This window comes from Gobio gobio (assembly GCF_949357685.1).
Source record: "Gobio gobio genome assembly, chromosome: 23".
NCBI classification, from domain to species: Eukaryota; Metazoa; Chordata; class Actinopteri; order Cypriniformes; family Gobionidae; genus Gobio; species Gobio gobio.
The window spans coordinates 10,676,395-10,702,658 of record NC_137119.1 but is presented as its reverse complement, the minus strand read 5'-3'; the positions used below and the strand labels follow the sequence as shown (position 1 = coordinate 10,702,658).

Below are 26,264 nucleotides of genomic sequence, written 5' to 3'. Positions count from 1 at the left end.
GCTCTTTATTTAGGGGGCTGAGCAATGAAGGGAGGGGTGATTTTGATTGGGTGGCGATTTCAAATATCAACATTAGTTGCATTTACATGGACCCTAATTATCTGATTATAATCTGACTACTAGCACAGTCGGAATAAAATAGTCACATGTAAATGAACTGGCAAAAACCAATCAAGGGGCCATTTACACAACACCGTTTCCAACTAAAAACTGAAAACGTTTTATTTGTTTTGGCCATTCTTTTACACCACACCAGCATTTTGGGGCCTGAAAGGGCATAAAATACAAATTTTTGAAAACAGTGATGTCATGTGCATGCATATTACATGTTCAGTCTATAGGCGCGTAGTGTTTCTTTACAAAGTGACATCGCCAACTATTGGCCTGGCAGCAGAATACAGCGTTTTTAGTCGTTTCCGCAGATCCGTGTGAACGAGGATCATTCGTTTACTCGAAAAACGCAAAGGAAAAACTTTTCCGTTTTTTGTACATTGCTGTAGTGTAAACTTACCCTAACATTTAATTTGGATTAGATGCATTTGTAAAATGGTCAAAACCAAAGCAAAGTGTATTTGCTGCTGTTTAGCTCTCTCCATTTAGCAGTTAACCCTATGAGACCTATTTCTCTAATCACACTTCCATTACCGAAACTCCACTTCCACCAGGCTGAGCTCTTTCAGATCAGTGCTGAGCTCAAATGCTCTCAGTATGGGGTCTTCTTCTGTAAGCATGATCAAGGATGGACTGGCAAGGCACCGGTAGATATCTAGACGGAACCTGCAAGAGACACAATGGAGGAGGAAAGAGATGCAGATTACTCCACATTGTAAGTATACTTTAGTATGTCTATGTTTGTGCTTATCAAATGCATTTATAATCAGGGTTGGAAATGGGGGGGTAATGCCGGACTGAATTCCGAGGGGGAACGGCGAATTCAGCCCAAAAACATAGCTCAATAAAAACTATATAAGCTACTTAAAAAGCAGCAGAGTATTCTAAAATCAGTTGTGCAGTCGACCTCGGTGATTGGACATAATATCTGCAGGTTGCAGCCAATGGTCATGCGTCTCTATGATGTTCCACTCATCTGTGAAGTGGAGCAAGACCACATCCCACCAGTGAATCTTTGCCATTTCCACCCATGTTTATAGGTGAGTTTTCAATAGGGACTACTTGAAATCCCTAAGTATCTATCATATAAGTTGAAATATGTTTTTGAAAAAAGATCCGACCATGTCCCTGATTAGCCTTCAACGTTGGTATTCATTTTTGAACTAATACATTTAAATTGTTCTCTAAAATGCTTGTCTATTTTTTTTCTATACAATTTTTAGATATAAATACAGAATTAATTTTAAGAAGTCTGGATGGGGAAAACCGGAAAATCCTTAAATAAATGTATAGATTACAAAAATAAAAAAATATATACAATAAGAAAAAATATTATTTTAAAGATGCAATAACAGCCGTAACATTTTAAAATAAATAATTTTTCAAAAATCATTCTAGTGAAAAGACAAGCTCCACTAACTGAAGAATCGCCCATACATTTAATGTCAATAACTGCCTGGTTGTAAAAAAAAAAAAGAATGTTTTTGAGATGTCAGAATAAGGAAAGTTAAAGTGATAGTTCACTCAAAAATGAAAATTGTCCCATAATTTGCTAATGCCTTCAAGCCATCATATGTGTATATGACTTTCTCCTTTCAGCCAAACACAAATCGGAGTTATATTAAAAAATAGTATATATAGTATTATATTTAGTTAAGTGCGAAAATCTTATCTGATGTGCTGCATGTTTTGGACGGAGTACAGCATAGCTTCCAGTTTCTCAGTAAAAGTGTTTTTCTGCAAGTGCTATATAGTCCCCTTGGAATTATAGCCTAAATTGTGTAGCCTATATTTTGGAAGTTTTTATTTACAAAATAAAAAGGTTCTTTCTACACAGTTGAATGGAATGCAATTTTTTTTATTTTAATTCTGCCAAAATAAAAGCTCTGTGTAATGTTTGAAAGAAATCAACATTTCTTGTTTTTAAAATAAGTCTCTTCTTCTCACCTAGGCTGCATTTATTTGATCAAAAATACAGTAAAAATATTAATTATTATTATGTAAAACAGCTGTTTTCTATGTGAATATATAGTACACTCTAAAAAAAAAGGTGCTACATAGCACTAAAAGTGGTTCCCCTATGATTACGACAAAGAACCACTTTTAGTGCCATATAGCACCATTTTATTTTTGAGTGTAAAGTGTAATTTATTCCTGTGATCAAAGCTGAATTTATCATCATTACTCCAGTCTTCAGTGTCACATGATCCTTCACAAATCATTCTAAAATGATAATTTGATACTCAACAAACATTTATGATTATCAGTTGTGTACAATATTTTTTGAATTTTTTTTAAAGCTACACTGTGTGATATTTTCCCCCATCTAGTGGTGAAAAGGTATATGACCATCCATTGAATTTTAGTTTCTGTTCCTCTCAATTCCGATTTCGTTTTAACTCCTACGGTGGCCGATTTAGACCAAGATTAAAGCTACACTGTGTGATATTTTCCCCCATCTAGTGGTGAACTTGTATATGACCATCCAGTGAATTTTAGTTTCTGTTCTGTTCAATTCCGATTTCGTTTTAACTCCTACGGTGGCCGATTTAGTCCAAGATTAATATGGCTTCCAGTTCGACCTCGTCCACATTCGACATGGTGCCTGTGGGATATTCTGTGCGCAGTGGGACCGTTGGAACTCAACTGTCCTAATTATTCGGCTAGAAAGAACTGCAGCTAATCCAGAGTGAACTTTGATGATAGTAATGTTTATTCAGTCATCCAATTGCAAGGCATAAACAGGTTTGCATGGATATGTACATAAATGTGGTTTCTGTGAGAGAACAAATTAGGATGGTAAATATACATGATAATGACATGACAGAATATACACAGTTAAGAACTGTATAACTATACTTATAAGTTACATTTGTATAATGTAACCGTAAACCAGAGCTTATTGTACCACATATAGGCGCTAAATGCAGCTGCATTAAAAGGAGCGGAGCTGCCGCTGCTGCTGCTAACAAGCGGTGTCCGGTTACAAAAGTGTGTGCGCAGGTTTAGCTCTGTATAACAAGTGTTAATATGCCGATCAGACATGATACATTTTTCCATCAACATACATTACAAGCAAATATTTTCTATAAACGAATAAACATTGTTAATAACTGAATGACTATTCAAATAGGTGAGCATTACGCTATTGTATGTTGACACAAAAATACTTCTGAGGTAACATCAACTGAATTACGTGATGACACACTCTGAAACACATCTACAATGACAATAACTATTATTACTTACGGAGTTATTAACGCACAGAAATACCACACAAGGAAAAACAGACTTTTGAGGAATAAACAAGCCAGGAAAACTCCGTATAACTCTGTTACTGGAGCTGCTGAGATGAAAACTCTCTGCGCATGCACCAGACAAGTCTGAACAAGTTGACGCGCACGGTGTTAAAACCGGTTAAAAACGCGAAAGGCGAAGCTTGAATTTACGGGTATGTCCCTCTTTGGCTAATGTACTTTCAAGATGGAGGGGCAACATGGCGACCACCGTTAGATCCCATTACCTTATGTATTTTCAATGGCATATTATAAACTTACGAGAATACTTTATTACTTGAAAGAAGTAAATATACATTAATGAGCACATATATTTTTGAAAGAACTAAGTGTTTTTAGCTAAGAATAGACTAAAAAAGTTACACAGTGTAGCTTTAACATGAATTCCAGCTCGACCTCGTCCACATTCGACACGGTGCCTGTGGGATATTCTGTGCGCAGTGGGACCGTTGGAACTCAACTGGCCTAATTATTCGGCTAGAAAGAACTGCAGCTAATCCAGAGTGAACTTTGATGATAGTAATGTTTATTCAGTCATCCAATTGCAAGGCATAAACAGGTTTGCGTGGATATGTACATAAATGTGGTTTCTGTGAGAGAACAAATAAGGATGGTAAATATACATACACAGTTAAGAACTGTATAACTATACTTATAAGTTACATTTGTATAATGTAACCGTAAACCAGAGCTTATTGTACCATATATAGGCGCTAAATGCAGCTGCATTAAAAGGAGCGGAGCTGCCGCTGATGCTGCTAACAAGCGGTGTCGGATTACAAAAGTGTGCGGCGCTTTAACGTTAGCACTGCAATGCGCTCTGTATAACAATTGTTAATATGCCGATCAGACCTGATGCATATTTCCATCAACATACATTACAAGCAAATATTTTCTATAAACGAATAAACATTGTTGATAACAAAATAGGTGAGCATTATGCGGTGACATCAACTGAATTACGTGATGACACACTCTGAAACACATCTACAATGACAATAACTATTATTACTTACGGAGTTATTAACGCACAGAAATACCACACAAGGAAAAACAGACTTTTGAGGAATAAACAAGCCAGGAAAACTCCATCTGTTACTGGAGCTGCTGAGATGAAAACTCTCTGCACATGCACCAGACAAGTCTGAACAAGTTGACGCGCATATGCGCGAGGCAGAGAATTTTGTACAGTGCCATCAAGTGTTAAAACCGGTTAAAACGCCAAAGGCGAAGCTTGAATTTACGGGTATGTCCCTCTTTGGCTAATGTACTTTCAAGATGGAGGGGCAACATGGCGACCACCGTTAGATCCCATTACCTTATGTATTTTCAATGGCATATTATAAACTTACGAGAATACTTTATTACTTGAAAGAAGTAAATATACATTAATGAGCACATATATTTTTGAAAGAACTAAGTGTTTTTAGCTAAGAATAGACTAAAAAAGTTACACAGTGTAGCTTTAAAGCTTTCTATTTCAGAGAAATGCTGTTATTTTGAACATTCTATTCATCAAAGAATCCTAGGGAAAAGTGAGCATATTCAGCACAAGAAACACATTTTTTTTTATTTTTTTTTAAATACATATCCCATCCTGAACTGTAGTACTGTAAGGTTTTGAATATTAACACCTGACCACTCTTGTGGGTTTGCTACTGGTACAATTAAAAATCGTATACGGGTGAAAACATGACAGCCAGACATGATGTAAACAACATCGGTACAACTACTAACATTGATACTGGGTGTGCAAATTATCAAGAATTGACAATAGTCAATCGTATTGGTGGCACCGCGGGGCCCCCAAATAAAATTCTGCTTAGGGCCCCATAAGGGCTTGGGCCGGCCCTGGTGTCAAGTATAGGGATCATAGTTGATCCATATGGGCCAGCTGCACCCCGGTTCAGAACGCATGTGATTTTGCGTATTAATTGCAAAGTTTAACCATCATAGACTGAAAGTTTATCATTTGCATGTGTTTTTAAGTCGAGTCTATGGGATGATCTTAGACTCAAAACGATTAATGAATGTACACACAATTATCCATGTACTAGATAAATGTTATGAATGTATCTTACTAGCCACAAACAAATGCCATTCGATTTGAATCTGTGGAATTCGGGTTTGAATGATTGTGCAGCGATTTGTACATGTTTGCGAATAAAAATGTTCTGTTCTGCATTCATAAATCATAAATTGCTCATTCAAAAAGTAATTTGTGCATTTGTGAATCAGGTGACACGCGTGCATTTATTGACGTCTTGTTCGAGTGGATCGCGTTCGGTTCATTTGGATTTTGAGACTTCCTTTTCGCAGTTTACAGCATTTCAAGACCCGCACACACACAAACAACCAACTAACAAGCCCAGTGCTATTCATTAATGTGTAAACGATTTAAATTTTTTGCAAATGTGCGTTTCTACACTGAAACAAATGCTTTTCAACTGGTGTCTGTAGAATTAAGATTTTCATTAACGTGAAGCATTTTGTACCAATAAAGTCATCTTTGTGAGTATAAATGTGCTATTTTGTAGTAAAGTGTCATAATTTCCACGTGCAAAAAGTAATCCGTGCATTTGTGGATCAGGTGACGTGCATGCATTCATTGACTCGTTTGTGAGTCGATCCTATTTGATTCATTTGGATTTGAGACTTTCATTTCGCCGGTTTGGCCTTGCACGATCCACACACAGAGAGATGTGTAAGAAAACCTGCTGCCACTAGATGGCAGTATCTGCCAAAACAGACACCGCACCGTGAGCGTTATTCTGCCTTTAAGACGCTTTGTGTCCTCGTAAGACGAGGAAAACGCTTAACATTAGGCTAGCATTGAAAAGGTATTAATAACGCATACTTTGTATAAGCAAGCAGATTAAATCAGGTTATGAACACAACATTGTTCATCACAACATTTTTCTCCCATAGAAAACCATTATAAAATGCTTAATTTGCAATTTAGCTGTGACAGAGGAGGCGTGGTTTGGCGAGGTCTGCACGGAGAGAGACGGGAGAGTGGCGATGGGTAAGTCAAGTTCAAATGATGAACACCTGAGTTTGATTGCAGTGATTGGCATGGAGAGACAGTATAAAACCAGAGGGAAATCATCAATGGAGGAGAGAGAGACTGACTGGGAACTTGTGCGGACACTGGGAGCTGGAAAGCTGAGAGGAAACAAGTTATATAGTTCTGAGTTATTTAGAACGCTGTAAGCGCAACGTTTACTTTGTGTTGGACAAAGAGAGTTCTGAATAAAAGAGTTCAAGTTACGCTTACCCAATTGTCTTCATCCTTGCTATTTGAACTTTGTTACAATAGCATGTTCAATAAAGTGTATAGCCTACTCACTTTTAATACCGTCTTACTGCATGAAGCCACATTAATGTGCGTTTTCTTTTATAACAGGCTTTATGTGAGAAAACGCTTACTATGATAAGAGCCTAGAATATGAATGCGACGCGCAAAGTAAGCTATCACGTGCAGGGCATTTCGTCCCCTGTTAAAAAGAAAACTCTTTTTCTTTTTTTACTTAATGCAAGACAGTGACATTAAATATGAACTCAAAACGCGCATAGTTTCACATTGTTTCCTCTGGAATATTCTAAAACGCATTATGAAGACTGTGCAAGACCAAACTCTTATTAATAAAGCATAGGCAAGCATGTGCAAAAAGGCAGCTCTATAATTACGTTAAGCATTTTTCTGCACGCTTAACGTGCATGGCTTAATTATAACCAGTGGTATTAAAAGAACAAATTCTGTACCTCACTAATAAAGAATAGGCTGGCTATATAGTAGCCTATATGTAGGCAACATAAAAACAGACCAGAATAAAATTTTAGGCCTACTTAAGCCTTTTCTTAGAAACCCGTTATAAAGCACTTAACCTGGCTTAATGTAGTAAGACATTAAAATACCAAACTCCATATAGGCCTGCATACATTATTAATTTAGCAGATAAAAAGAAGCCTAGAATATGAGCGCAACTGGGGAGTTTCACATTAAGCGTTTCTTCTTAACGGGCTCTAAGGGAAGAATTCCCCAGATTGCGTTGTGTTATATTCTAGGCTCTTGCCTGTAGCCTAGGCTAAGCGGTTTCCTACTGTAGAGCCTATTAAAAGAAAACGCTTAACGTGGCTTAATGCAGTAAGATGGTGATGATAAAACTATACACCTAATTGAACATCCACTCGTTTTATTGCATGTTAAGCATTGTATAATGGTTTTCTATTGGATAATAATGTTGTGATGAGAAAATGTTGTTCATAACCTGATTTAATCTGCTTGCCTATACAAAGTAGCTAGACTATGATTTTAATGTTAGCCTACTGTTAAGCGTTATCTTTACAACGAGGAAACATTCGCGTTTTGAGTTCATATTTTTCTGCTTGTCTGAAGCCTACAAAATATGTTTTTATAAATAAAGTGTGTTGTGAATTTGGTGTTTTAATATCACTTCCTTAAGCCACTTTAAGCATAATATGGGTGAGAACTTTTTTACAGTCTATGGTGAGAACGCTTGATTCCGGTGCGGTGTCTGTTTTGGCAGATACTGCCATCTAGTGGCAGCAGGTTTTCTTACACATCTCTCTGTGTGTGGATCGTGCAAGGCCAAACCGGCGAAATGAAAGTCTCAAAATCCAAATGAATCAAATAGGATCGACTCACAAACGAGTCAATGAATGCATGCACGTCACCTGATCCACAAATGCACGGATTACTTTCTGCACGTGGAAATTATGACACTTTACTACAAAATAGAACATTTATACTCACAAAGATGACTTTATTGGTACAAAATGCTTCACGTTAATGAAAATCTTAATTCTACAGACACCAGTTGAAAAGCATTTGTTTCAGTGTAGAAACGAACATTTGCAAATTTTTTAAATCGTTTACACATTAATGAATAGCACTGGGCTTGTTAGTTGGTTGTTTGTGTGTGTGCGGGTCTTGAAATGCTGTAAACTGCGAAAAGGAAGTCTCAAAATCCAAATGAACCGAACGCGATCCACTCGAACAAGACGTCAATAAATGCACGCGTGTCACCTGATTCACAAATGCACAAATTACTTTTTGAATGAGCAATTTATGATTTATGAATGCAGAACAGAACATTTTTATTCGCAAACATGTACAAATCGCTGCACAATCATTCCAAACCCGAATTCCACAGATTCAAATCGAATGGCATTTGTTTGTGGCTAGTAAGATACATTCATAACATTTATCTAGTACATGGATAATTGTGTGTACATTCATTAATCGTTTTTAGTCTAAGATCATCCCATACGAGTCAGGAATCAAGCACAAGAGGACTCGCATACTATTTTCTCTGCGCACACACAGAGCCATGTAGACAGCACGTGAGCGCCCTATTCATTTCTCTTGCTCTTTCTTTTAAGCTTAAACGGACCCGTCTCTGTGAGTATCTTCATAAACACAGTCGGTTATGTGTTGTAAACAGTTGTGAAAGAAAACGGATGCATGTAATTTACATTAGATCCATGCATTCATCAGGGACAGAAACCTAATACACCCACAGGTGTTTGTCACCAATGGTGATCAAACAACAAAAGAGAAAGAGAAAATGACTTTTGTAGCTTTAACAAAGATAAATTGTATTAATTGATTCATTAATTATACTAGTTATATTTCATTTATACAATGAAGACTGTTATTTATTCAATTTCTGTACCTCAATACTGTTAGATTTAGCACTGCTTATTTCAATTGTGTCTTTCTTCTATTGAATTTATCTATGCTTGTAATTTGTTTATTATTTTCTATGCAGATTCACTCCCCTACAAAATCACCCCAATCATTCTAGAATGATTCATTCTTATCAAATAGAGTATTCAAATCATTTGGTGAAATTGTTTTTATATCACAATATATGTATATTAGCCTGACAAGCCAGACCTACATCAAGATGTTGAGTCTGAGAACACACCATTGGCAGGGATCAATCCGAGGGTCGGGATAAAGGGTTGTCTTTCAAATTCCCTCGCACGCAATAGGATAGCGCTACAACCAACCAGAGCGCTATCAGTGGTGAGACAACCATCACAAGTGGGTTGTGGCTGAGCCCCATTAATTTTCCCACCAGCGGAGCTAGCTAGCCGTATCCGGTCGGCAAAACTCTGAACACATCTTCCTTTTTTAAGAATGACTTCAGTGCCATTCTTTGTTAGCAGGGAATTCACACGGAACCGTCGCAACTCTGCCGTCATAATGTTAAGCCCGCCCACCGACTCTATGCACGATGTGATTGGCTAGAGTTGACTAGAGTTGATTGAGTTGACATTTGCTGACGCTAGGATGGGTCTGGATTATATATACTGCAGAAAAACAAAATATCGCAATGTACGTTTTTTTCCCCCAATATCGTGCAGCCCTATAAAGTTATAAATATGGATATTTTTCTTACAAAAATTCAACTTTGTTTCTGATGAAAGTCATAAGCACCTAGGATGTCTTGAGTGTGAGTAAATTATGGGATAATTTTCATTTTTGGGTGAACTAACCCTTTAAATAAACCATTCATGGTTTGATTGATTGGATAAAAATGGTTACCTTGAGTGGCGAAGACTGTCCTTCTTGTTCTTGGCATTACAGAGGGTGCACTCGCACCCTACAGCATGGGGTCGGGGCAGTGAGATGTCTTGCTTTAATAGCATGGTCAAAATCTCATAATTGTTCCTGTGGGCAGCAAGAATGACTGGAGCAACATCCATGGTTGTGGAATACTCTGGGTTTTGAATGCGCTGCATCAATTTCTGAAACATGAATTTTTATAAATATATTCACTGATAAAATACTAATATCTAGTCAATCAAACATAGATAGGTAGAGTTTATATTTTAAAAAGAAAAAAAAGAATGAATATATAATTGCAAAATAGACTAACCGCAATAGAAGGCTTGGAGGAACGCCTGGGCCTATGGTTTAGCAGGATGTCAACTGCTCCTACCACTTCTGAATCAATAGCCACTAATAATGCATCTGTGGCCTGTGCGCACACATACACACACATCCACCCATCACAAAGGAACAGATTGGTTTTATCTAATATGTTACTTATGAGCTGAGGACATGGGTGTGTTCTTACCTGACAGCCATGATCCAAGAGCAACTGCAATATGTCTAGATTCTCATTTTCGATTGAAATGGTGACAGCATCTCTTCCAAGTACATCTACACAGTTAATGTTTAATTCCCCATGTCGTTTCTCCTCCAGCAGTTTCTTTACCATGTAGTAGTCTCCTTAAAATGCAGTTAGATATAACAAAACATTAGTTCAATGACACCTACTAAATGTTTACATTTACATTTACATTTAGTCATTTAGCAGACGCTTTTATCTAAAGCGACTTACAAATGAGAGCAAAAGAAGCAACTTGAACAGTCAAGGGCAACAGTATGCAAGTGCTGTAACAAGTCTCAGTTAATGTAGCACAGAACACACAGGACAGAATTTTTTAAATTTTTTATAAATAAATTAGACAGACAGAAAATGAATAGAATGATAAGTGCTATCCTTGATTGGTCAGGTGCTGCTTGAAGAGATGTGTCTTTATGTTATCAGCAGGAGAGGACAGCGGTTTGTGATGGAAAATAATATAGCCTTTAAAGGAGAGATATCCTTCCCTGAGCCGTTTTAGGATTTCTTTATATGGTAAAAGAATAGCAACTGACCCTTGTCTGCACAATGTAACCAGAGAAAATTCATTCGTTTTCCAAGCTGTTTCTGGAATGCTTGGAAATAAACTACGCAACGCACCGCTGTTAAACAAAACTCTAAATGGAAGTATGAACCCGCTGAAGAGGTCTGAACCATCAGTCAAGCTCTCAAAATCTACTTATTTCAAAACAAATGACTAGTACCTAGTAGTACGTAACGTAAAAATAAATCTGTGAAATTATTATAGTCCCTTATTTTAATAGAATTATTTGATTTGCATGCAATTACTCTTAAGCCATTCAAAATAAAATTGTCATTCTCTATTATTTCACAGTCACATCTCTGTAATCTAAGAAATTTTAAAACTTTCCATTTTAGCACTATTTTACAGTTTTCTCTTAATAAATTGTTTATGTTGTAACATTTTCTCATGTTTAACTATATACACTGAATAAATGTAATCTGACATTAGAGCAGAATTGTTTTAATAAAACAACAATAAATAAAACCAACAATAAAAAGGTTCACATATAAGCATACCTCAAAACGTATAAATATAACCAAAAATATATTGTTGTTGTTGGACTATATAATATATTTTAAACGTTTTAAGCGTTCGTTCGAATGGTAGATGAACTTACCCTTCTCGCAGGCCAGCAGAAAGAGCTTCTCGTCCAGAGTGGTCTCCTCCTTCACCTCTCTGACGTCTTTTAACGCCAGATATTTATCCGGTGAGGACACGTCCGTGCCCTGATATAGAGCAGCCATTATAACGGAGAGAGAGTACGGCAAAGCACTGATGTGCATCCCACTGAGCAGATAATTACACCTTTATACACATGAAATCCCCGAAATAAAAATACGAGCCCTGGTCAGTCCTGAAGAAAACGATGTTGCGCGCTCTGATGAGGCCCTCACTCACTATAATGACAGATTGACTCCTGTCAGACTCTTTATTCACCGTCCGCGTCTCGCCTTATGTGTATGGTACGATAGAGAAAACATCCATCAGCATGTACGACGATACTCTAAAGGTTTTCATAACCAAATCTTCCCCAAACGATAGTAAACACAAGAGGCAGGAGCATCGCGATGATCTGTTGAGCTGGTGCTGATGATGCTTTAAATGCGCATGCGCGCCCACGCCGTTGGAGCATCAATAGTTACATAAGTGATGAATGTCCGTGAGAACCTCTTTTGACACTGACAAAGCTTAAGTACAGTACATCTGATTGTATATTTTACAACATACCATGATTTTGAGCGTTGAGTCTTCTGCATTGTAGTCAAAAAAACGAAGGAAATGTTCTATTGTAGGCTCATCTAACTGATTCGTCAAGCAAATTACCAATAAGAATTGAAGGTAACACTTTATTTTAGTGTCCTCGTTTCATATATTACAGGTACTTACCATAGTAATAACAGTAAATTATGCATAATTACCTATGATAATTACATGCAACTAACCCACAACCAAACCTAAATCCTACCCTAACCCTCTAGTAGCTAAGTAGGCTATGTTGTTAATGATTATTACTCAGTACTTAAATATAGTTACACTGTAACAATGACACCTTAAAATAAAGTGTAACCGAATTAAACAAGCAAAAGCAATTAATCAAAGGGTGAAACAATACATGCATTGACACCATACCAAAAACATGTATTTATGGATGTACTGTACATTGTATATTATTATTGTATATTGTTTATTTATATATATTGTTATTGTTTGGAGTATATTGTTTAGTGTATTTTGTTTAAATTATATTGTGCTGTGAGAAATTGTGCGCTCACATTACGTATATTATTTATTGTGTATTGTATTTTGTTTAATGTATACTGTGCTGTGAGTAATTGTGCGCGCATTAGATGTGTAATCGGATGTTTGCTGTAATTGTCATACGTCTCATGTCACGACTGCTATGTTGCTCTGAACTACACCTAAGAATTTCACCACTGTTGCACTTGTGGGTTGCATGACAATAAAGTGATTTGATTGATTTGATGTTTTACAAAAAAAGTTGTATTAATCCAAGTATGATGAAGTGAATACTGGTAAAGTGGGACACTTTCTGATAATTTACATTCTGCATAATTTTTTTATTATGATCCAAATGTCTTAGCCCCTCATACAATACTATTTTAAATAGCTTAAGAGCTCTACTATACTATACTATACAGAATAAAACAGAAAGAAACATTAAACACAGGATGGGTGACTCTTCCTCAAACAAACATTGACTCTAAACCACATTTTTCCAGGCGCTATACTGTCAAAACTGGGACACCTTTATTGGCAAACCAACTCAAACACTTTAAATTATTATTCAAGTGTAGGCCTAATTAATTAAATACACTAGTAGTTAAAGCTACACTGTGTAACTTTTTTAGTCTATTCTTAGCTAAAAACACTTAGTTCTTTCAAAAATATATGTGCTCATTAATGTATATTTACTTCTTTCAAGTAATAAAGTATTCTCGTAAGTTTATAATATGCCATTGAAAATACATAAGGTAATGGGATCTAACGGTGGTCGCCATGTTGCCCCTCCATCTTGAAAGTACATTAGCCAAAGAGGGACATACCCGTAAATTCAAGCGTCGCCTTTCACGTTTTAACCGGTTTTAATACTCGATGGCACTGTACAAAATTCTCTGTCTCGCGCGTCAACTTGTTCAGACTTGTCTGGTGCATGCGCAGAGTTTTCATCTCAGCAGCGTCCAGTAACAGAGTTATACAGAGTTTTCCTGGCTTGTTTATTCCTCAAAAGTCTGTTTTTCCTTGTGTGGTATTTCTGTGCGTTAATAACCCTGTAAGTAATAATAGTTATTGTCATTGTAGATGTGTTTCAGAGTGTGTCATCGCGTAATTCAGTTGATGTCACCTCAGAAGTATTTTTGTGTCAACATAGCGTAATGCTCACCTATTTGAATAATCATTCAGTTATTTTGTTATCAACAATGTTTATTCGTTTATAGAAAATATTTACTTGTAATGTATGTTGATGGAAATATGTATCAGGTCTGATCGGCATATTAACAATTGTTATACAGAGCGCACTGCAGTGCTAACGTTAAAGCGGCGCACACACTTTTGTATCCGACACCGCTTGTTAGCAGCAGCAGCGGCAGCTCCGCTCCTTTTAATGCAGCTGCATTTAGCGCCTATATATGGTACAATAAGCTCTGGTTTACGGTTACACTATACAAATGTAACTTATAAGTATAGTTATACAGTTCTTAACTGTGTATTTATATTTACCATCCTTATGTTCTCTCACAGAAACCACATTTATGTACATATCCACACAAACCTGTTTATGCCTTGCAATTGGATGACTGAATAAACATTACTATCATCAAAGTTCACTCTGGATTAGCTGCAGTTCTTTCTAGCCGAATAATTAGGCCAGTTGAGTTCCAACCATCCCACTGCACACAGAATATCCCACAGGCACCGTGTCGAATGTGGACGAGGTCGAACGGGAAGCCATGTTAATCTTGGACTAAATCGGCCACCGTAGGAGTTGAAACGAAATCGGAATTGAGAGGAACAGAAACTAAAATTCACTGGATGGTCATATACCTTTTCACCACTAGATGGGGGAAAATATCACACAGTGTAGCTTTAATTACATTTATATAGCGCTTTTCTAGGCACTCACTCAAAGCGCTTTTACATAGAAGGGGGGAATCTCCTCAACCACCACCAATGTGCAGCATCCACCTGGATGATGCGACGGCAGCCATATTGCGCCAGTACGCCCACCACACACCAGCTGATTGGTGGAGAGGAGACTGAGGGATGATACCAATTGTATATATATATATAGGGATGATTAGGAGGCCATGATGGACAGGGGCCAATGGGCACATTTTTTTTGGCCAGGATGCCGGGGTTACACCCCTACTCTTTATCGAAGGACATCCTGGGATTTTTAATGACCACAGAGAGTCAGGACCTCGGTTTAACGTCTCATCCGAAGGACGGTGCTTGTTACAGTATAGTGTCCCCATCACTATACTGGGGCGTTAGGACCCACACAGACCACAGGGTGAGCACCCCCTGTTGGCCTCACTAACACCTCTACCAGCAGCTACCTAGTTTTCCCAGTTTGGTCTCCCATCCAAGACCAATAACAATATACCAATATACCAACAATATACCAATACCAATTGTAGGTGCCAGCAACAGTGCGATGTCTCTTATTTTGAAATAGTCTTTTATTTTGAAATTGTTCTTTTCTGTTTGGGTAACTTCACTTAGGGTGTAGGTGCTTATATTACCTGTTCATTGTGAATGGCAGACAGGGAGGGGGTGAGTAGCTGGGACGCTCACTTTCTGTTGACCGTTTTCGTACCATATATTTTTGTATTGTTATTTTGTTTATTTTATGTTTTCTGCTTTATTATCATTATACAACACTTGTCTGTTCCTTTAATTAAACTATCTTAATTTGAAACGAAACGCGTCAGAGATGTTAATCCCACTGCTTAGCCTCTCAGCGGCAACTGGCGGCCGCTATATTTAGTCAACAGAAAACCGCTACCGTTGGATTGGAGCCAGTGGATCATCGGAAAGGATTCCATTGCCGCATGTGAAACACAGCCACACACACTGAAGAGAAACAACACGCTTCTGTATCCCGACGACAGAAGAGGTATGTGAAGCGGTTTGCTATGTTTGGATACAGCACTGCTGTTTATTGAGTGAGATGGCGAATGGATCGCGGTTGTGGATTGAAGTACAAGTTGGCGTGCTTGGTATCGCTCGATGGTGCTGCGCTCATTCATGAATTGGTGGCGTGATTAATGCACGTTGAATACGGCGTTGGAGTACTGGGCTCGCGCTGTGTGTGAAATGGACGACGATGATTCTGAGCGTGCTGCTGAGAGCAGTAAAAGAGAGCCTAAGCTTACGGCAAAGGCATTGGCACTGAAAATTGAAACACTGCAAAAGGATCGTAAAGCTAAAGTGAATCACATGAAGAGCTTGATTTTATCCATGAAAGATCTCATGAAATGTGATGAGAATGATTTAAAGGTGTCTTCAATGTTGGGATCTTTGAAGTGTTTGAAAGATGATGCATCTGGGTTGCACAAAGAATTACTTCCTTTCTTACCTCCGGATGAACAAAACAAACAAAATGAGTGGTTTGGTTCGATTTCTAAGCACAATGATGGGTTCATGGAAGATGTCGATCAATGGTTGAATGAAGCTGAGAGTCTGAGGCAAAATGCTCAAATAACAGAATCTACGCAAGGTTATGGAAATGTACCATCACTCTCTGGTGTTCATGATGCAATGACAATGGATAACTCTGTGGAACCTCGGTTGACTTGTGATTCAAAAATTCCATCGTCAGCTGGACCAGTTTCATCTTCTCGTAACATGAATGTTCCAAGTGAATGTCAAAACAGCGACTATGGTGATGTGCAAAGTCAAGTACAACCAACAGACAGTATTTCTAATGTGAGCAGGAAAACTCATGGATCTCGATCAAGTCGATCTTCTATTGTATCTGCTCATCTCAAGATCAAGGCTGAAATGGCTGCTTTGTTGACACATCAAAAAATGTTACAACGCAAACATGCATTACAGCAAGAAGAGGATGATCTGAAGAGGAAAAAGGAACAAATGGAGCTTGATTCTAAAATTGCTGTGTCTATGGCCAAGATGAAAGTATATAGTGATGCAAGATCAGAGGCGAGTGAGTTTACTAATCGTCCTGATACCAATGCATTGAGGATGAAACCTACTGAAACCCGTTCTCTTAACCCTAATGTGAATTCATTTGTACCTTCAAGTTCACATTCAATATCACAACAACCACCTGTATCTTATTCAACGACTCGAGCAACACAAGATTCAAGGCGTCTTCCAACTCAGTCAACTCAACAACAACAGCAACCAATTGTAAGACCTAAAACAAGTTTGACACCCTCTGCTTTGCCCAGTATCAGTCATGATGGTGTATATGGACCTGGATTGCAAGGTGCACATGGATCAAGTGTACAGGATGGTTTGGAAGGAGGAAGTATTCTTAAGCTGATTGACAAGCAAAATGAAATTGCTGCTTTGTTAGTTCAACAACAGAATTTGTCTTCACTTCCACCAAGGGACGTCCCATTCTTTGATGGAGATCCATTGCGTTATCACGACTTTATGAGAACGTTTGAAGAGGTTGTAGAAAAGAAAACTAGTGGCGGTGCAGATTCATTGCATTTCCTTGAACAGTACACCAGAGGGCAACCTAAGGAGCTGGTTAGGAGCTGTCAGCACATGATCCCATCGCAAGGGTACATAAGGGCTAAAGCTTTGCTCAAGGAACACTTCGGCAATGAGGTGAGGATAGGCTCTGCTTACATGGAAAAGGCGCTGTCATGGAGAACAATAAAGTCTGAGGATGCTAAGGCTCTGCAGGACTACAGCTTATTTCTCAGAAGTTGTTGCAATGCTATGCAGAATATTTGTTACATGAATGAGTTAAATCTTGCTTCTAATATGCAAATTGTTCTTGCAAAACTTCCTTATAAGCTCAGAGAAAGATGGAGAGGAGTAGCTTATGATCTACAGGAAAGACGTAACCATCCAGCTTGCTTTTCTGATATTGTGAACTTCATAGAAAGACAAGTGAAAATAGTCACTGATCCGGTATTTGGAAACATTCAAGATGTTCTTCCTAGTGGAGGTAGAAACTTGAATATCAAACCACCTCATTCAAAACCCAGAAGCAGTTTTGCCACTACAGTCAGTGAAACTGGTGCAAAGGGGTATAGTGGGAAGATTGTGAACAACATCTGTCTTTTCTGTGAAGGAGAACATGCTTTGGATTCCTGTAAAAGGATTGCTGAAAAGCCTCATGGCGAAAAGATGAATTTCTTGAAGAAGAAGGGGATTTGTTTCGGTTGTTTATGTACAGGACATATCAGTCGTGATTGTAAGGAGAGACGCATATGTAAGATATGCCACCTCAAACACCCTAGCATTCTTCATATTCTTTCATCAGAGAAAAGGGGCATTCAGTACAAAAAGGATGAGTCAAAAACTACAGTGGGAAGTGCTTTGGTCTCACTCCAGTCCAGTGCTCTTACTGGGGCTGGTAAAGATAATTGTGCATTGTCCATTGTTCCTGTATGTGTGAAATCGCAGAAAGGAAGTGAAGTTGTGACCACCTATGCTTTCCTGGACTCTGGGAGCTCAGCATCTTTCTGCACCGAGAGTTTGATGTCCAAGCTTAATCTCTCTGCAAAGAAAATCAACATTCTAATGAGAACCATGAGTCAGGACAAATCAGTTTTCTGTTATGTTCTTAAGGATTTGGAAGTGTCTGGACTGAATCAAGAGCATTACTGTGCTTTACCAGAAGTATACACGCAGAAGAATATGCCTGTAAGTAAAACTAACATCGCTACACAAAACGATCTTGCATTGTGGCCTCATTTAAGTCATCTATGTTTGCCTTCAATTGATGCTGATGTTGAGTTATTGATTGGTGCTAATGTTCCAGAGGCATTGGAGCCGTGGCAGATTATTCGCAGTCAAGACAATGGCCCATATGCTATTAAGACCATGTTTGGGTGGGCAGTTAATGGACCAATTAAGCATCAGGAAGAGGATGCTGTTGAGGACCATCCTCACATGACTGTTAACAGGATCACAGTTATGAAACTTGATGATTTGTGGGAGCAACAGTTTAGGGTTGACTTCCCTGAGTGTGTTCAGGAGGAACAGCAAGGATTGTCAAAGGATGATCATCAATTCTTGGATTTTGTTTCAGGCTCGGCAAGACTGATCAACGGACATTACTACATTGGTCTTCCACTTAAAACTGAAAAGGTAGTCATGCCAAAGAATAGATCACTTGTGGAACAACGTGCTCTGAATCTCCAACGAAGGTTTCAACGAAACACTGCTTTTCATGCTGATTATACTACCTTTATGGAGAGTGTCATTGCTAAAGGCCATGCTGAAAGGGTTCCCACAGCTGAATTGGAAAGACTGGATGGACGCTTATGGTACATACCGCACCACGGTGTGTATCATCCTAAGAAACAAAAGATCAGAGTTGTGTTTGATTGCGGAGCTTCTACCAAGGAACATCATTGAATGAACATCTTTTACAAGGTCCAGATTTAACAAGTTCATTGGTGAGTGTTCTGGTGAGATTCAGAATGGAGTATGTTGCCATGATGGCTGACATAGAATCAATGTTTCATCAAGTCAAGGTGCATCCTGATGATTGCGATCTTTTGAGGTTTCTCTGGTGGCCAGGAGGAAAGCTTGATGGCAGTCTGCAAGAATACAGAATGGCTGTACATTTGTTTGGAGCGACATCATCTCCAAGTTGCTCTAGCTATGCACTGAGAAAGTGTGCAGAGGACCACAAGGATCTGTATGATGCTAAGACTGTAGACATTGTCTTTAAAAACTTCTATGTAGACGACTGTCTTGTATCTGTGTCTACAGATTCAGATGCTGTACTATTGTACCAGAAGCTCACGGAGTTGTGCGCCAAAGGTGGATTCCGATTAACAAAATGGATAACTAACAGCCGCACTGTGTTAAGTGCTATCCCTGAGGAAGACAAAGACACGAAAGTAAAGAGCTTGGATTTGGAACATGACACGCTACCTTTGGAAAGAGCATTGGGTGTTCAATGGTGTGCGGAGTCGGATGTTTTCAAGTTCAAGGTGACCATCAAGGATAGACCTCTTACCAGAAGAGGTATTCTTTCTATCATTAGTTCTATATATGACCCTCTTGGCTTTCTGTCTCCTGTGATTCTACGTGCCAAAATTATACTTCAGGATCTGTGTAGAGAGAAAATTGGATGGGACAGCACGATTCCTACAGTGTACATTCAGCGATGGACAAGTTGGTTGGAGGAACTTCATGAATTGGAGAAATTCAAGGTTCGCAGATGTCTGAAACCTGAAAACTTTGGTGAAGCTCTGTCTGCCCAATTGCATCACTTTTCAGACGCCAGTGAGAAGGGTTATGGCATGGTGTCCTATTTACTACTTCAAAATGATCAACGACTTGCCCATTCCTTTCTTCTAATGAGTAAAGCAAGAGTGACGCCTTTAAGATCTATTACTATCCCTCGTCTGGAGCTTACAGCTGCCACACTGGCTAGTCGCATGGACATGCTGTGGAAAAAGGAGCTGAACATACAATGTCAGGATTCTGTTTTTTGGACAGATAGCACCTCAGTGCTTAAGTACATTCGAAATGAGACTTCAAGATTCAAATGCTTTGTAGCAAACAGAGTTGCTGAAATTCAAAGGGTTTCTGAAGTCACACAATGGAGGTATGTGAATTCATCCAACAATCCAGCTGACCTAGCATCCAGAGGTTTGAATGTAAATTCATTCTTGAAAAACCAGATATGGATTTCTGGTCCTCCATTTCTTATTCAACCACAAGAGTTGTGGCCCATGGATCCTACTGATGTAGATGTGATGTCCACTTGTGACCCAGAAGTGAAAGGGAGTGTTCTGGTAAATGTGGTACAGGTTCATCAAGAGTATGATTTTATGCCATTCTTTAAGTATTACTCTTCATGGATGGGATTGAAAAGGGGTGTGGCTTGGATCCTTCGATTCAGAAACATTCTGATTGATCTCAGCAAGAAAAGAAAAGGGTTGATGACTACTTACTCTGACATAGACAAGTTCCAACAAGAGATTGTTGTCAATCAAGAGATGCAAAAATTCAGATCCAATATGCCTTCGAATTTGTTGTCTTCAGAGGAGCTGGAAAGGGCTGAATTGGAGATTATCCGTCTTTGCCAAAGGAAAAGGTATTCTGAGGAACTGACTAGTCTTCGGAAAGATGGATTGGTAAAACGGAGTAGTGAACTCTACAGACTGAACCCTGTGCTTCACTCAGATATCATCAGAGTGGGTGGACGTTTGGACAAGGCTATGATGCCTGAGGAAGTGAAACATCCAGTAATACTAGCCAAGGATCTACCCATTTCAGATTTGATTCTGTTGCAAATTCATCATGACATTGGACATTGTGGACGGAATTATATGCTGGCTAAACTGAGGCAGAGATATTGGATCCCTGGTGCTTGCACGGCTATAAGAAGAATTTTGTCTAAATGTGTAGTCTGTAGACGTCTTCACGGAGCTACAGGTCATCAGCAGATGGCAGATTTGCCACAAGACAGAATTACACCTGACAAACCACCATTTACGCATGTTGGAGTAGACTACTTTGGTCCCTTTGAAGTAAAACGGGGAAGGAGCGTTGTAAAACGTTATGGAGTAATCTTCACATGTTTGACTATGAGAGCTGTTCACCTTGAAATAGCTGCTTCACTTGATACGGACTCTTTCATCCATGCATTAAGGCGATTTATTGCACGTAGAGGACAAGTAGTCGAGATCCGTTCAGACAATGGAACTAACTTTGTTGGTGCCCAACGTGAACTGCAGGAGGCTATAAAAAACTGGAATCATAATCAGATCAATTCAGTTCTGCTGCAGAAAGGAATTAAGTGGAACTTTAATCCCCCGGCTGGTTCGCACTTTGGCGGAATCTGGGAAAGGCTGATAAGGTCAGTAAGGAAGATTCTAAATTCTATCCTTAGAGGACAAAGTTTGGACGAGGAGGGTCTCTACACACTCTTTTGTGAAGTTGAATCCATCCTAAACAATCGTCCTATATCCAGAGCATCTATGGATGTTAATGATTTAGAAGCACTTACTCCTAACCATCTCATCCTGCTAAAAACACAGCCATCTTTACCATCTGGACTGTTTAATAAGGACGATCTGTATTCACAACGAAGGTGGCGTCAGGTCCAATATATGGCGGATTTATTTTGGAAGAGATGGATCGGGGAGTACCTACTTCAACTACAAGAACGTCAGAAGTGGCTGGTGAAGAAACGCAATTTTCAATTGGGTGATATTGTGCTTGTAGTGGATGAGACTGCCCCAAGGAGCTCATGGATTATGGGCAAAATCATTGAAATCATACAGGATAAAAGAGGATTGACACGTCAAGTAAGAATCAAGACAAAGAGCACCTGCTTGACCCGACCCATTACTAAGATTTGTCTTCTCCTTGAAACAGAAGACTTCTAACTGTTCTATGACTGACCGACCGACCGACCGACTGACTGACTGACTGATTGACCGACTTATGAGAGCTCTCAAATGACTTACTGGATACTTTGACTATAGACTGTTTGATGGACTTATTGACTTTGATGGATTTGCAGGACATTGTTCACACATTGAAGAACTGGACATTTGCACACATACACATGTTTTTGTATACACTGTTTATTTGTAAAATTCATGTTTTACATGCTTACAGGTAAATATTTGTGATTTATATGTACTTTGATTGTATTGTATTGTGATTATTACTATTTTGGGGTGTAATAATCAGGGGCTGGAATGTAGGTGCCAGCAACAGTGCGATGTCTCTTATTTTGAAATAGTCTTTTATTTTGAAATTGTTCTTTTCTGTTTGGGTAACTTCACTTAGGGTGTAGGTGCTTATATTACCTGTTCATTGTGAATGGCAGACAGGGAGGGGGTGAGTAGCTGGGACGCTCACTTTCTGTTGACCGTTTTCGTACCATATATTTTTGTATTGTTATTTTGTTTATTTTATGTTTTCTGCTTTATTATCATTATACAACACTTGTCTGTTCCTTTAATTAAACTATCTTAATTTGAAACGAAACGCGTCAGAGATGTTAATCCCACTGCTTAGCCTCTCAGCGGCAACTGGCGGCCGCTATACCAATAACACTATAACAATATAAACAATAATAATAAACATCACTTTTTAAGGGACAGCAGTTTCACCCCCTCCCTCTCGCCTGCCCACAATATTTTGCATTAGGTTTAATTTATTTCATATAAATTTACATTTAAAAAAGAGTTACCTTCATGAACATATCCTCTTATAGGCTAATTCATTTCACACAGGCTACATTTCATTTCTGCTTTTTATACGGTTAGTCTACGCATCAATAAAGATTAGATTAGATTAGATTCAACTTTATTGTCATTACACAAGTACAAGTACAAGGCAACGAAATGCAGTTTAGGTCTAACCAGAAGTGCAATAGCAGCAAGTGCAGGATATACAACGTTTGCATAAGTGCAGGACATGGATATGTACTGAGTATATATAAATATGTCTATAAATAGAGAGATGGTTATTACTATAAACAGAATTTACAGGTGAATATGTACAGTGAATAATATACAGATGGTTAATACTATAAACAGAATTTACAGGTGGATATGTACTATGAATATAATATAATATACAGATGGCTATTACTATAAACAGAATTTTACAGATAGAGGTATACAATGATATGTTAGGCTAAAATTAGGAATATGGCAGTGGATTAAGGTAGTGCAATAAATTATGGACAGAAGCTATCCGAAAAAAAGTGTAAAAGTGCAGTGGAAGTGATTGCATATTACAGTTAGAAGTACGGTGCAAAATACAAATGTAAACAGTAGGTACTGTAAATAACAGTCGGCAGTGCAAATGAGCATAATCCAGTTACGGTGTGGTAGTGCAAAATGAATAAGTAAACAGTTGTTACTGTAATAAAGAGTCGGTAGTGCAAATAACAAAGTGAAGGTGGATGTGAGGTAGGAGAGTTATCAGTATATGAGGGGAGTGGATCAGCGGGGGTTTGAGTTCAATAAAGAGACAGCTCTGGGGAAAAAACTGTTCTTAAGTCTGCTGGTCCTGGTCCGGTGGATCCTGAAACGCCTGCCGGAGGGCAGGAGAGAAAACAGTCTGTGGGCTGGGTGAGAGGAGTCCTTGAGGATGCTGCGAGCTCGATGCAGACAGCGTTTCCTCTGGATGTGTTCGATGGCAGGCAGTGGAGTCCCTGTGATGCGCTGGGCAGTTTTCACCACCCGCTGCAGTGCCTTGCGCTCCGCAACAGAGCAGCTCCCATACCACACTGCGACACAGTTGGTCAGGATGCTTTCTATTGCGCAGCGATAGAAGTTCACCAGGATAGCCGAGGAGAGCTGATTCTTCCTCAGTGTCCTCAGGAAGAAGAGGCGCTGGTGAGCCTTCTTGACCAGGCTGGAGGTGTTGGTCGTCCACGACATGTCCGCTGAGATGTGGATCCCCAGGAACTTGAAACTGGAGACACGTTCAACAGCCATTCCATTGATGTGGATGGTGTCGTGTGTGCCTCTTGACTCCTTCCTGAAGTCCACGATGAGCTCCTTCGTTTTGGTGGTGTTGAGGAGCAGGTTATTTTCGGTGCACCATGTGGCCAGGTGCTGGATCTCCTCCCTGTAGGCAGTCTCATCGTTGTTGCTGATGAGCCCAATCACCGTTGTGTCGTCCGCAAACTTGACGATAGAATTAGATCCATACACAGGCTTGCAGTCGGAGGTGAAGAGGGAGTAGAGAAACGGACTTAGCACACAGCCCTGTGGTACACCAGTGTTGAGTGTGATGGATGTGGAGCAGGTGGATCCTGAACGAACATTCTGGGGTCTGTCAGTTAGGAAGTCCAAAATCCAGTTGCACATTGAGGTATTGATGCCCAGGTCTCCAAGTTTGGCTATTAACTTGGTTGGGATGACAGTGTTGAATGCTGAGCTGAAGTCAACAAACAGCATGCGTGCATAAGTGTTCTTATTGTCCAGGTGAGTGAGCACAGAGTGCAGTGCCATGGAAACGGCATCCTCTGTGCTCCTATTGCTGCGGTAGGCAAACTGGTGTGAGTCCAATGTGGATGGTAGAGAGTCTTTTAGGTGTTCCAGGACCAGCCGCTCAAAGCACTTCATGACGATGGGTGTGAGTGCTACAGGGCGGTAGTCGTTAGGGCACCTCGGGTTAGAGTGTTTTGGCACTGGCACAATGGACGTGCGTTTGAAGCATGAAGGTACAGCTGCTTGGGCAAGAGACAGGTTGAAAATGTCTGTAAAAACCTCAGCGAGCTGCTCCGCACATGCCCTGAGAACACGACCAGGGATGTTGTCTGGTCCAGCAGCCTTGTGCGCGCTGATCCGGCTCAGTGACTTGCAGACATCTGTGGAGGAGAGTGTGATTGGTGGGTCAGCTGAGGGTTTGAGCTTGGTGGCAGTTTCTCTGTTGTCTCTTTCAAAGCGAGCATAAAAGTGATTTAGCTCGTTCAGGAAGTTGACATCAGTGGCTGCGGGGGTGGAGTGGGTGGGTTTGTAGTCACTGATGGCCTGGATGCCCTGCCACATGCGTCGAGGGTCAGAGTTGGAAAAGTGACCCTCTATCTTTAGCTTGTAGCAGTGCTTGGCCTTTTTGATGCCCCTCTTCAGGTTAGCTCTGGATGCGCTGTAGGCTTGTGCATCTCCTGATCTGAAGGCAGTATTGCGTGACTTCAGCAGGAGTCGCACTTCCCTGTTCATCCATGGCTTCTGATTTGGGTATGTGGTGATCTGTTTCTGGGTTGTAACACTGTCAATGGTGGTATTGATATGATCCAATACAGAGGAGGTGTAGGAGTCAATGTCCGTGTGAGCGCCACTGGTGGCTTGAGAAGCAAACACACTCCAGTCTGTGTGTAGAAACCTTTCCTGGAGTGTGGAATCAACCCCCGCAGGCCACACCTTGATGGTCTTTACTGATGGCTTCACACGGTTGATGAGGGGTGAATATTTGGGGATGAGGAACAAAGAGATGTGGTCTGACTGTCCCAGGTGGGGGAGGGGTGTCGCAACGTAAGCACCAGCCATGTTTGTGTAAACATGGTCTAAGGTTTTGTTTCCTCTGGTGTGGCAGGAAACATGCTGGTGAAACTTGGGTAGCACTGACTTTAAGTTTGAATGATTAAAGTCACCTGCAACAATAAAAGCAGCTTCCGGGTGATCAGTCTGTTGTTTACTGATGGCTGCATGAAGTTCTTTCATAGCAAGCTTGGCATCAGCATCCGGGGGAATATAGGCTGCAGTTATAATGGTGGAAGTGAACTCTCGCGGCAGATAAAACGGTCTACATTTAACCATGAGAAACTCGAGGTTAGCTGAACAATGACTCCCAACAATAGCAGAGTTTGTGCACCAGGCTTTGTTAATGTAAATGCACAATCCACCACCTCTGGTCTTACCGGAGCCATCTAATGTTCTATCCGCCCGGAGCGTGTGGCATCCCGCTAGCTCAATAGCGGTGTCC

The 26,264-nt window shown here is 39.7% G+C and overlaps 1 protein-coding gene across 1 annotated transcript in view; it reads right to left on the bottom strand.

Annotated features, from left to right (window-relative positions):
- Positions 1 to 12,236, bottom strand: part of trpc1 (transient receptor potential cation channel, subfamily C, member 1) — a 43,283-nt gene extending 31,047 nt beyond the window's left edge. The window contains exons 1-5 of the mRNA XM_079806738.1: positions 11,734 to 12,236; positions 10,520 to 10,674; positions 10,319 to 10,420; positions 9,985 to 10,187; positions 646 to 777 (exon numbers count right to left, since the gene is read on the bottom strand). Of these exons, the coding sequence (XP_079662864.1) occupies positions 646 to 777; positions 9,985 to 10,187; positions 10,319 to 10,420; positions 10,520 to 10,674; positions 11,734 to 11,899 (758 nt within the window). The 5' untranslated portion in view covers positions 11,900 to 12,236. The remainder of the gene's footprint in view (positions 1 to 645; positions 778 to 9,984; positions 10,188 to 10,318; positions 10,421 to 10,519; positions 10,675 to 11,733) is intronic.
- Positions 12,237 to 26,264: the final 14,028 nt, after the last annotated feature.